The following is a 13,127-nucleotide window of genomic DNA, read 5'->3' as shown; positions in this document are numbered from 1 at the left end:
CACTGATAGTTATTAAGGAGCATATGCATCTACGTTTGGAGAGTGATAAAGTGGAGAGATAAAGCACCAACCAATCAGCCCGGCACTTTACAGGCTGTGTCTGCACAGGTTTAAACAAAACATAAAGCAAACACACCCAAAACCTTTTGTTTATATTTTTATTAAACTCCTAAATCCAATGAGAAATGTGTTTGAAATATGATAGTAAGGAGCTGGTTGGTTTACACTTTATCTCTCTCCGTATGCACCGCAATGCGCCAGCGCATCGGTCGACTGCATAAGGCATCGGTGCCTAACGACGGGATGGTGCGCGAAAAAAGCAATCGCACAGGTGATCGCAAGGTGATTGACAGGAAGAGGCCGTTTGTGGGTGGTAAGTGACCGTTTTGCAGGAGTGTCCAGAAAAATGCAGACGGGCTCAGGCATTTGGAGGGAGGGTGTCTGACGTCAGCTTCGGCCCCGATCACCAGCATTACATCGCAGCGGCTGAGTAAGTCCTGGGCTGAGCAGAGACTGCACAAACTGATGTTTTTTCAGCTCTGCTAGAAAAGCGATCGCACCCCTGCACAACACTTTTCCCCTCCCCCTGTAGGTGGCGACTATCTGATCGCAGGGCTGCAAAAAACGCACCCTAGCGATCAGGTCTGAATTACCCCCTAAACCTGATAGTATAATCTTCATCATATAATTGACTAGGGGGGGTCATTCAGAGTTGTTCGCTCGTTGCCGATTTTCGCAACGGAGCGACTAAGGCAAAAATGCGCATGTGCATGGTTCACAGTGCGCATGCGGTAAGTATTTTAGCACAAAACTTAGTAGATTTACTCACGTCCGAACGAAGATTTTTCATCGTTGAAGTGATCGTAGTGTGATTGACAGGAAGTGGGTGTTTCTTGGCGGAAACTGACCGTTTTCTGGGAGTGTGCGGAAAAACGCAGGCGTGCCAGGATAAAACGCGGGGGTGTCTGGAGAAACGGGGGAGTGGCTGGGCGAACGCTGGGTGTGTTTGTGACGTCAAACCAGGAACAAAACGGCCTGAGCTGATCGCAGTGTAGGAGTAAGTCTCGAGCTACTCAGAAACTGCTAAGAAATTTCTATTCGCAATTCTGCTAATCTTTTGTTCGCTATTCTGCTAAGCGAAGATACACTTCCAGAGGGCGGCGGCCTAGCGTGTGCAATGCTGCTAAAATCTGCTAGCGAGCGAACAACTCGGAATGACCCCCTATATGCACGCAGTACTATTTTTCAGGAAAAATAGGTTCAGGAACTATGGATCTGGGGGTGAAGCTATAAAAAAAAATGTTCCTTCTAATTCCTGCTGAAAAATAGCACTGACTATATAACATTGGTTCCCAAACTTTCCTGAATTGCAGCGCCCTAGAGTATCAGCAATATATGTTTTCATAATAGCATCTTAATTCCCCACATAAAAGATCTTACTCGTTACTGATTTCGTATATACATCTCAATATACATTGCTCAGTTAGTGTTATACCCACCAACAGAAAGAACCCACCTTTGTTAAATCTCTTTCTGCGAGGTACACTGGATTCCACAGTGAATAACATCGAAGTGTAGAAAAGGATCTTGATCCGAGGCACCAACAGGCTAAAAGCTTTGACTGTTCCCAAGATGCATAGCTCCGCCTCCTCTATAACCCCGTCTCCGTGCACGGGAGCTCAGTTTTGTTAACCACTCCAATGCAGTAGCAGGTAGAGAAGAGACGACAACAGTTAGTAGCCACACAGAACCACATTCTCACGACAGGAGAAGGTACCAGCGGCTAATGCCATACAAACCCAAAGAATCTAAGTGCGTCAGGGTGGGCACCCTGTGGAATCCAGTGCAACTCGCAGAAAGAGATTTAACAAAGGTAAGTTCTTACCATAAATCTCCTTTTCTGCAGCGGGGTACACTGTATTCCACAGGGAATAACATCGGGGATGTCCCAAAGCAGTTCCTCATTGGAGGGACGCACTGTAGTGGGCACAAGAACCTGGCGTCCAAAGGAAGCATCCTAGGAGGCGGAAGTATCGAAGGCGTAGAACCTTATGAATGTGTTCACTGAGGACCACGTAGCCGCCTTGCACAATTGTTCAAGGATCGCACCATGGCGGGCCGCCCAAGAAGGTCCAACCAACTGAGTAGAATGGGCTTTAATGGTATCAGGAGCTGGAAGGCCAGCCAGAACATAAGCATGTGCAATCACCATTCTAATCCATCTGGCCAAGGTCTGCTTATTAGCAGGCCAGCCACGTTTGTGAAAACCAAAAAGAACAAAGAGTCAGATTTACAAACTGATTCCGTTCTTTTCACATAAATACGGAGAGCCCGTACCACATCCAAAGACTTCTCTGTGGATGACAAACCTGGAGAGGTAAATGCTGGAACCACAATTTCTTGGTTAAGGTGGAAAGAAGACACCACCTTAGGCAGATAACCAGGGCGGGTCCTAAGAACCGCCTGGTCACGGTGAAAAATCAGGTAAGGTGACCGACAGGATAAAGCACCCAAATCTGAAACCTGTATAGCAGAGGCAATAGCCAGCAAAAACAAGACCTTAAGAGTAAGCCATTTAAAGGCCACCGACACTAGGGGTTCAAAAGGAGCGTCTTGTAAGGCGTCCAGAACAACTGACAAATTCCAAGGAGCCACAGGAAGCACGTAGGGAGGTTGTATTCGGAGAACACCCTGAGTGAAAGTATGAACATCAGGCAAAGTCGCAATCTTTCTCTGAAACCAAATTGACAAGGCCGAAATATGAATCTTGAGAGAGGCCAGACGCAAGCCTAAGTCCAGGGCCTGTTGGAGAAAGGCCAACAGATTGGCAGTACTGAATTTGAATACGTCAACATTCTTAGCAGCACACCATGTGAAATAAGAATTCCAGACCCTATAATAAATCCGAGCCGAAGCCGGTTTACGGGCCTTCAACATAGTTTGAATGACCGCCTCAGAAAAACCTTTGGACGGAAGCTTCAAGAGCCACGCCGTCAAAGCCAGTCGGGCCAAATCCTGGTAGACACAGGGGCCCTGAATGAGAAGGTCTGGGCGTTGTGGAAGTAGAAGAGGAGGCTCTATCGAGAGACCCTGCAGGTCTGAGAACCAATGCCGTCTGGGCCACGCTGGAGCGAGCAGAAGTAGGATTCCTCCTTCTTGCTTGAACTTCCTTATTACCCTGGGCAGGAGTGACACTGGAGGGAACATGTATGGCAGCCGAAAGTTCCATGGAATAGCCAGTGTGTCCACGAACGCTGCTCGAGGATCCCTTGTTCTTGCTCCGAAGACCGGAACATTGTGATTGTGTCGAGACTCCTTGTCCACTAGGAGTTGAAATACTTCTGGATGAAGGCTCCACTCTCCGGCGTGTACGTCCTGACGACTGAGGACGTCCACTTCCCAGTTGAGGACTCTCGGAATGAACACTGCCGATATGGCTGGCAGATGGCGTTCTGCCCACTGAAGTATCCTTGACACTTCCCTCATTGCCATGCGGCTTCGAGTGCCACCTTGATGATTTATGTACGCCACCGTGGTGGTATTGTCTGACTGTACTTGAACAGGCCTGTTCTGTATCCAAAGCAGGGCTAGTTTCAGTGCATTGAACACTGCCCGCAGTTCCAGAATGTTTATCGGGAGGAGAGACTCTTCCCTGGTCCACCGACCCTGAAGAGAGTGTTGCTCCAATACTGCGCCCCAACCCCTCAGACTGGCATCCGTCGTCAGCAGGACCAAGTTGGAGATCCAGAAGGGATGACCCCTGTCCAATCGCTGATCCTGGAGCCACCAGGACAGAGGCAGGCGAACCTCCGGAGTTAGGGAGATCATGCGAGTCCTGATCCGGTGGGGTAAGCCGTCCCATTTGGAGAGAATCAACTTCTGGAGAGGGTGGGAGTGAAATTGAGCGTACTCTACCATGTCGAAAGTCAACACTATGAGGCCCAGTACTTGCATCTCCGAGTGTATCGACACACGTGGGCGAGATAGGAAGTGTCTTATTTTGTCCTGAAGTTTCAGGACCTTGTCCGGAGACAAAAACAACCGCTGCTTGTGTGTGTCCAACAATGCTCCCAGGTGCAGCATGCTCTGAGCAGGGATCAGGGAGGATTTCTTCCAGTTGATGAGCCACCCGTGGGCTTGTAGGAATTGGACCGTCAGTTCCAGATGACAAAGGAGAACCTCTGGTGAGGTTGCCAGGATCAACAGATCGTCCAGATACGGTAGGATCCTGATGCCCCAACGGCGAAGGAGAGCCGTCATAACCGCCATGACCTTGGTGAAAATTCGTGGAGCCGTGGTCAGACCAAAAGGTAAGGCCTGAAATTGGTAATGTAGGTTGCCAATAGCAAACCGCAGGTACTGCTGATGCGAAATGGCAATAGGGATATGTAGGTATGCATCCTGTATGTCCAGGGATACCATATAGTCCACGGGCTCAAAGGCCAGAACAATAGAATGAAGAGTTTCCATACGGAACTTGGAAACCTTCACAAATTTGTTCAAAGATTTGAGGTTGAGAATGGGCCGGGAGGACCCATCCGGATTCGGGACCAGAAACAGTGTGGAATAGTACCCCCTGCCCCTCTGAGCCAGGGGCACTGGCACTATCACTCCTGTATCCAGGAGCGATTGCACCACCAGATGGAGCGTCTTTGCTTTCACCTGATCCGAGGGAATGTTGGTTGAGCAAAACCGAGGAGGGGGACGTTTCTTGAAAGAGATGGCGTAACCGTGAGCGACGACTTCCTTACCCAGGCATCTGAAGTGGTCTTTAACCACACCTGAGCAAACTGTAGAAGTCGGACTCCGACCCTGGGATCCCCCAGGGGGAGGCCCGCCCCATCATGTGGCCGGTTTATCCATCTTGGAAGCAGGCTGATGGGCAGCCCAGGTACGTTTTGGTTTGGGCTTGGTAGATTTGGAAGAGCGTGTCTTGTTTGGGTACACCTGACCCTTTGCCTTACCTGGAGGCCGAAAGGAACGAAAGGAAGTACTCTGAGCCGAAAGAGTAGTACTAGGTAGACAAGCAGTCTTAGCTGATGCTAAATCAGCAACAATCTTGTTGAGGTCTTCCCCAAAAAGCATATTCCCCTTAAAGGGTATCACCTCCAAGGTCTTTTCAGAGTCCAGGTCAACAGACCGGGAACGCAACCAGAGAATCCTGCGAGCCAGAATGGACGTAGTAGATGCCTTGGCCGCCAGGACACTGGCATCAGAAGCCGCCTCCTGAAAGTAATGAGAGGCCGTAATTATATAGGAAAGACACTGTCTAGCATTATCAGAAAAATTAGAAGGTAGTTCCGCTTCAACTTCCTGAAGCCAGGCTTCAATAGCATTGGTTTCCCAATTTTTACTGATCTCTGCCGCGAGGGGATAACAAGCCAGCATCTTTTTAGACAGTGAAAATTTTGTACCTGGAGATTCCCCGGATTCCTGACGTATGTCAACCAGGTGGTCAGAATGGGTTAGAAGCAATTTAGTCACCTTCTGACGTTTAAACTTATCTGGTTTCTTAGAGGTAGTAGGAGGCTCCTCGTCATCCTCAATTTGAAGAATGAGCCTGATGGCCTCCAAGAGGTCAGGAACGTCCACTTGTGTCAGAGTTTCCCCATCTGAAGTATCTGGATCAGTATCAGTGGGGTCAGTGTAAGTGCCATCTTCATCGGAAGAAGTATCCGGGACATGCGTGGATTGTGAGGAAGTAATGGCCCGTTTAGAGGACCCCTTGGTCTTAGGCGGGCGAGGGTTAGCTTTTTGTTTAACCAGAGACTGGTTTAATTGCTGTAACTGAGAAGACAGAGTAGCTGCCCATGGCGGATTAACTGCAGGGACAATGGCCCTCATTCCGAGTTGTTCGCTCGTTCTTTTTCTTCGCATCGGTGCGATAAGTCGCAAACTGCGCATGCGCAATGTTCGCAGTGCATCTGCGCCAAGTAAATGAGCACAAAAGTTTGGTATTTTACTCACGGCTTAACAAAGATTTTTCATCGTTCTGGTGATCGGAGTGTGATTGACAAAAGTGGGTGTTTCTGGGCGGAAACTGACCATTTTCTGGGTGTGTGCGTAAAAACGCAGGCGTGTCAGGGAAAAACGCGGGAGTGTCTGGAGAAACGGGGGAGTGGCTGGGCGAACGCTGGGTGTGTTTGTGACGTCAAACCAGGAACGAAACTGACTGAACTGATCGCAGTGTAGGAGTAAGTCTCGAGCTACTCAGAAACTGCTAAGAAATTTCTATTCACAATTCTGCTAATCTTTCGTTCGCAATTCTGCAAAGCTAAGATTCACTCCCAGTAGGCGGCGGCTTAGCGTGTGCAATGCTGCTAAAAGCAGCTAGCGAGCGAACAACTCGGAATGAGGGCCAATATGTGGCTGTAATGGCACAGGAGGTCCCATAGGGGGCGTAAGCCTAGTTACCAGCGTAGTCAGTAAAGGAGTAAAGGTAGCCCACGGCGGGACTTGATCTGCCCCTGGTGCTGCCGACTGACCCTGGGGTGCAGACTAGAGACCCCTGTACCTGAACCCTCTGCTGCTATATTTTCCTCATGACCATCCATGGCGTCAGCACTGCCTGGTGCAGAATCAGCCCCGGAGTCTTCACCTTGTCTAGCAGACATTACTTGTAAGCGTATCCTTAGGGTGACCAAAAGTACAATATAAGCAGACAGAATACCTGGCAAAAAAAAACAACCTTACAGTGTGGCTGCAAGCAGAACACAAAATAGGAGAGAGAGATATGCAGCTCCAGGGTGGGAACATTTGCAGTAAATGGCGCCTGGGGATGGGGGAGGGGCTACAGGTCAAAGCCTTATCCCCTTTCTGGACTTCACCACCGGGTACTGCGGACCCTGTTAAAACGGATTTTTAATAAAATCCGACCTGTGCCCTTGCCCTGGTGGTCTAGTGGGGTCCCTGTACGGCCACAGTGTGCACGCCAGCGCGCGCGGTCCGTCTCCTAAAGACGGGACCCTCTTACCTCCCCCCTTGGTGCGGCCACGCGATCCTGGAGAGCAGCGGTGAGTGTGTGTGCCCTGATGGAGACCGGAGCCCTCCGCTGTAAGTACCCGGCAACCAGGGCGCGGGAGTATACAGCGCCGCTGGGGGAGGTGATGAAGCTGCAGCATGAGAAGTCAGAGTGACATCTAGTACTCAATACCTATGCTGCAGCCCTTGAAGTCTTCTATTTTCCAATATAAAAGCTCTTTTCAGGGCTGCTGGAGCAGCCCTCCCTGTTAGTGACCTGCTTGCAGGCACCAACTTACAAACTGAGCTGCTGTGCATGGAGGCGGGGTTATAGAGGAGGCGGCGCTGTGCATCTTGGGAACAGTCAAAGCTTTTAGCCTGTTGGTGCCTTGGATCAAGATCCTACTCTACACCCCAATGTTATTCCCTGTGGAATACAGTGTACCCCGCTGCAGAAATATTGTGTAATAATATACTGTGAAATAATATCTTAATTTATTACATATTTATAGAACAATCATATATGTTGGGTAACTGTACAGAGGGCCTAATTCAGACCTGATCGTAGATGTGCTAAATTTAGCACATCTACAATCAGTCACACATACATGCAGTGGAACGCCAAGCACAGGGCTAGTCCGCCCCGCATGTCAGGCCCTACGCCATCATACAAGTACAAAAGCATCGCACAGGGGCGATGCTTTTGTACTTTAGGAGTAGCTCCCTGCCAGTGCAGCTCCTGCATGCTGGCAGGGAGCTACTTGTCGCTGTGAGGGTTGCTGCGGCTGCGTGTGACGTCACGAAGCGGCCGCGGCCCACCCCCCCCAACGGTCCAGGCATGCCTGCGTTGCCCGGACTGCGCCCCCTAAATGGCAGCCAAACGCCGCCAGCCCGCCCCTCCCGCCCAGCAACCGCCTCTGCCTGTCAATCAGGCAGAGGCGATCGCAGGGCTGAGACAGCTGTCGGGTGTCTGGCTTGCACAGTTCAGACCTGATCGGCTGCTGTTTGAAAACACACAGCACCGATCAGGTCTGAATGAGGCCCAGAGTTATAGGGATTTATAATAAAACATGAATCAGCTCTTTCATTCTTCCACTTATTTGATAATATGTATATTATCCAACAGTAATCACATTTCTAGTCTTTGATACAAACTCTTTATTTATTTATTTTATTTTGCAGATTTTAAGAAATACGTTTTAACCCAGTATGGAATAAAAGCTACATTTTCTATATTAATATACACCTCCTGAGGAAATCGCAGATTTGTTGCAGCGGAGAAACGCGTAGAAGACGCGTAGAGAGCGTGTGTATGTCCGTCCGTGGGGGGTAATTCCAAGTTGATCGCAGCAGGATTTTTGATAGCAACTGGGCAAAACCATGTGCACTGCAGCGGAGGCAGATATAACATGTGCAGAGAGAGTTAGATTTGGGTGGGTTATATTGTTTCTGTGCAGGGTAAATACTGGCTGCTTTATCTTTACACTGCAAATTAGATTGCAGATTGAACACACCACACACAAATCTAACTCTCTCTGCACATGTTATATCTGCCTCCCCTGCAGTGCACATGGTTTTGCCCAGTTGCTATCAAAAATCCTGCTGCGATCAACTTGGAATTACCCGCGTGGATAATACATTGAGTGTTTTCAAGCCTGGAAACGCCCTTCCCCCGTGACGAGCTGAGACATTACTGGGGGGTTTGAGCATAGCGTTCCCGGCTGACCGCCTTTGAAAGTCTGGGACTTTGTTTAAACAAGACTGATACAAAGTTGCTTGCTATACAAACGGACACTAATCATTTACAAATAAACACGGACACCAATAGTTTTAAACAAAAGCTGCAGCTTTATTTGTTTTAAATTGCTGATACTGCTTTAGTTTATTATATTTGACTTTTTACAACTAGTGTGTTATTATACTTTTATATGTAATTAAAAACTATTATTCTTTAAAGTGTTCCTTCCTTGTTGCTGTATAAATGAAGTTACAATCACTGTGCTTTATTTTATATATTATCTCTTTTGTAGGTGCACCACATTATACAATTCTTTTCGATCCTCCTTTGTCTAATATTACGTAGAATTGTTAGTGGTAGCAGTGGAAGATATTCCAGTTGATCCTGTATGTATATATATATATATATATATATTTCTCCTGTGCGGTTGGTTCTACCCAAGCCTTTCCTTACCTACATGGTAGTGAGGATGAGTAGCTTAATTGTCAGACTCTAAAGGACCCACAGCCACCCAACAGAGGTGTGGCCAAAGAAGGTGTGGCCCAGACTTACCACTCCACAGCACAAGTTAGGGTCCCATCTGACTCAGATGTACAGTAGGTGCCCTTTGCCATATGGCCGGTGGTACAGTGAATGTTATGTGGAGGGGCACCTAGCATTGTAGGTGCTATGTCGAGGTACACCTGACACAGTGGATGCCAGTGTCGGACTGGAGCATGAAGGGCCCACCGGGGGTATGCAGTGGTAGGGGCCCATGATTAGAGGTGTGGCTAACTAACCATTATAGAGTACCTGGTCTAGATTCCTTGATAATTTGTATAGTAATTATAATGCTAGTGCATGTATGATAATGTGCCAGATTAATGACAGCAATGTACTGTAGAGAATACATCATAATCCTGTGCAGTATAAGGTAACATATGTATAATATATAATTCAAGTGCACAGTCTGGAACCTGATCCCTAGAGGAGGAGGGTCCCCCAGGCAGTGGGGAGTACCGGTGGTTTCCCCTGTACCCCTGTGGGCCAGTCCGAGCCTGGTGGATGCCATATGTAGTCTAGAGGGGAGGGCAGCCGCCGGCCGTCATACCATATCTAACCCTACACTTGTGCTATGTGGTAGTCTCCCTATTCGGCTGTTCTCTCGTATATACACAGCAGCAGTAACACCGGTTGTATTGTAGTACAGACAATGACATTGCACATGTTTTGTGGCAGTGATACAAATGCTCATTTTTAACAATTAAAGCAACTCACAATGTCAATACTGAGCAAACTCAGAAATAATAAAACAAGCCGCTAAACGCTGAAGTCCAAGGAATAAAAAACAACTTCCACACAATGGGGCGGATGCAGATCTGTAGGCACAAAAATAATGTATTCCACCTGCAGTTTATGCAGAGTATCTAGAGATGCGCCCAGATCTGCGTCATATACATTAAGGGCCTAATTCAGGTCTGATCGCAGCAAATTTGTTAGCAGTTGGGCAAAACCATGTGCAGTGCAGGTGGGGCAGATATAACATGTGCAGAGAGAGTTAGATTTGGGTGGGTTATATTGTTTCTGTGCAGGGTAAATACTGGCTGCTTAATTTTTACACTGCAATTTAGATTTCAGTTTGAACACACCCCACCCAAATCTAACTCTCTCTGCACATGTTACATCTGCCCCCCCCTGCAGTGCACATGGTTTTGTCCATTAGCTAACAAATTTGCTGCTGCGATCAGATCTGAAGTTTACACTGGATCATCACCGTGTATTTGCGCCTGCCTTGTAGCCACAGACGTGTGTCCATGTTTCTGCAGAGACGCATTTTGGGAACACGCCCTTACTGTCCTCACACTATGCTGAACGCCCATGTCCCGCCTGTTCCACCAATCTAGTCGCAAGCAGGCGTAAGTGGAGGAAATGCACAAACCCGAAAGGGCGCGGGCACATGTCTGGGCGTATGCTGAGTAAATTCTCTCCAAGTTATACTGCGCAATCTGGCCTAGCACTCACACTGCAGCCAACAGATTGCGTAGAAATACCACCTCCTCGCCTCAAACTCTAGCACTCTTCTCGCAGACATCTCAAAGACTGTGCTAGATAAATTACAGTTGCTTTGGGCAACGTCTCCACTTTATCTCTCTCCAAGGCTTGGTACATCTCCCCAAGCTACTACCTGCCTGCATGGAGGTAGGCCTGTATATTACACATGTTCTATAGCTTTAGGATTTACCTGTGTGACATCGGTTGGTGTTTTTCTGTCTGCGCAGGACTCCACTGGACTCTCCCAGGTGACATGCAGGAGGCAAGCCAGGGACAGGCAGAGACGGAGGACCCCCATCATGGCTTACTGTGACAGAGACAATGGTGATCTGACTTCCTAAAACAGTCTATGATAAAATACCATGATCAGTAGGGAACATAACACCAGCCCCCTCAGGGAGTCATGGAGCAAAGGTCCCAAGGGGACAAGGTAACGGAGTGCAAATAAAACCAAACTAAAGGTTAATGTTGCAATCGGGGACAACAGAATATTTAACCCCTATAGCAGATCACAGCTTCTATACAAAGGAGAACGTTTTGAACATCTGTCGGCTAATACTGTATTTTTTTGTCCCTAAATGTGAACGATGTTTCAGCTAATAAATAAATTAATGGTAACAATTCACATTGGTCTCAAGCACAGATACACATTAATTCATCCATTTAAACTGTGGTTTTAGGTGTAAAAATATTTAAACATTTGTGCGTCGCAGAGTAAATAATGACAGATTGCCAAATGTATCGCAAGTCCAAAAATAAGGGCATCACTTGGCAACATTAAACCGTGCCATCTGATTTCACTGTAGATCCTACTCCATCCTTAAGTTTACTTTCCTGTATGACTCCTAAAATATTACTAACTAGCAGTGCCTGCCCGTCATTGCCGAGTGATTATTAATATTATTCGATGATGAAAAAATGTCTTTACATTTTTTTCGTTCACCCGTCTGCAATGGCGCACCCAGGGGGGGGGGGGGGGGGGGGGGGGGGGGGGGGTTCCGAGCACCCAGAAACCCCCCTCCACCAAAAAAAAAATTTTTTTTTTTTTTTGCTGCTTGAGTATTATTAATGGCTGTCTAGCGTCCTCTGCAGCCTGCTGTATTCCTGGTGGCACTTGTAAGTGCTTAATAAAAGTTTACTTTATTTTAATTATAGTACATACAGTGTATATCCATGTGCATGCATATATATATATATATATACACATGTATATACATACATATAAACACACACATACATGATATATTATACATGTGTATATATACGTGTACTGCATGTATATATATATATATATATATATATGTATGCATGTTTAATATGCTATGTATATATATATATATATATATATATACCGGGTGTAGTATGGTATGCCGGCGGCCGGGCTCCCGGCGACCAGCATTACTGCAGCTGGGAGCCCGACTGCCAGCATACCGACAGCGTGGCGAGCGCAAATAAGCCCTATGCGCGCCACTCTATTTATTCTCCATTCAGGGGGGGTCGTGGACCCCCACGAGGAAGAAAATCTGTCGGTATGCCGGCTGTCGGGATTCCGGCGCCAGTATACTGTGCGCCGGGATCTCGATAGTCGGTATACTGAAGACCACCCGTATATACGGTATATATATGTGTAGATATGTGTGTATGTACATATATATATATATATATATATACACACACACACAGACACACTAGTTTTACGGACCCAGCATATACTGGGTCACCTCAGTCCCCACCCCCGTGATTGGCTACACCCAGTTCTGGAAACCCCCCCATGCAAATCCTGCATTTGCCACTGGTCTGTCATAATATCTTCTAGTTATTTATTTGCATAATATTTATTTTAGCAGTGAAGTACACTGCAAAATAAAAACGGATATCTTAACAAAAGTGTGAAGATGTCGGAATATGAAAAATCTTAACGATCGCATTTACAAGTCCGACGCGTTCCACAGTGCCCAGGAGCGCTATAGATGTAGACTTGAATTTGCCCCACCTGCACACATGTTTTGTCTTGTGTGTGGTGGTAGTGATGTGGCAACAGCGCATGTGCCCCCCCCCCTCTCATTTAGGAAAATCTTATATTCAATTTAAGTCAAGTGCAGCAACAGTGTGCAAAGACACGTTCCGGTACAGGTCAGGGCGCCCGCCTGAGTCAGCAGCACTGCAGTCATGCATATGCAGGTGACGGGTAAATATATATATTTATATTATTATATATTTTAGATAGATAGATATGTGGTGTTTGTGTGTACTGTATATGTGTGTGGTAGCGTATTTCTATTTTTTGGCCACAAGATGTCCTCACACCGTTTAGATTTTTATTTTGTTTGCTAATTAGCACATTAACATGATATCGAGATGATTCATAGCCTATGCTACTCAGAGGATCGCAAGGGAC

The 13,127-nt window shown here is 47.2% G+C and overlaps 1 protein-coding gene across 1 annotated transcript in view; it reads right to left on the bottom strand.

Moving 5' to 3' along the window:
- LOC134949489 (uncharacterized) overlaps positions 1-11,092 on the bottom strand; it is a 228,581-nt gene extending 217,489 nt beyond the window's left edge. Inside the window, exon 1 of the mRNA XM_063938086.1 lies at positions 10,920-11,092. Within this exon, the coding sequence (XP_063794156.1) occupies positions 10,920-11,030 (111 nt within the window). The 5' untranslated portion in view covers positions 11,031-11,092. The remainder of the gene's footprint in view (positions 1-10,919) is intronic.
- Positions 11,093-13,127: the final 2,035 nt, after the last annotated feature.

The sequence above is a fragment of the Pseudophryne corroboree genome, chromosome 8 (genome assembly GCF_028390025.1).
Source record: "Pseudophryne corroboree isolate aPseCor3 chromosome 8, aPseCor3.hap2, whole genome shotgun sequence".
In the NCBI taxonomy this organism is placed as follows: Eukaryota; Metazoa; Chordata; class Amphibia; order Anura; family Myobatrachidae; genus Pseudophryne; species Pseudophryne corroboree.
The sequence above is the reverse complement of the archived record's forward strand: the minus strand, read 5'-3'. Positions and strand labels throughout refer to the sequence as shown.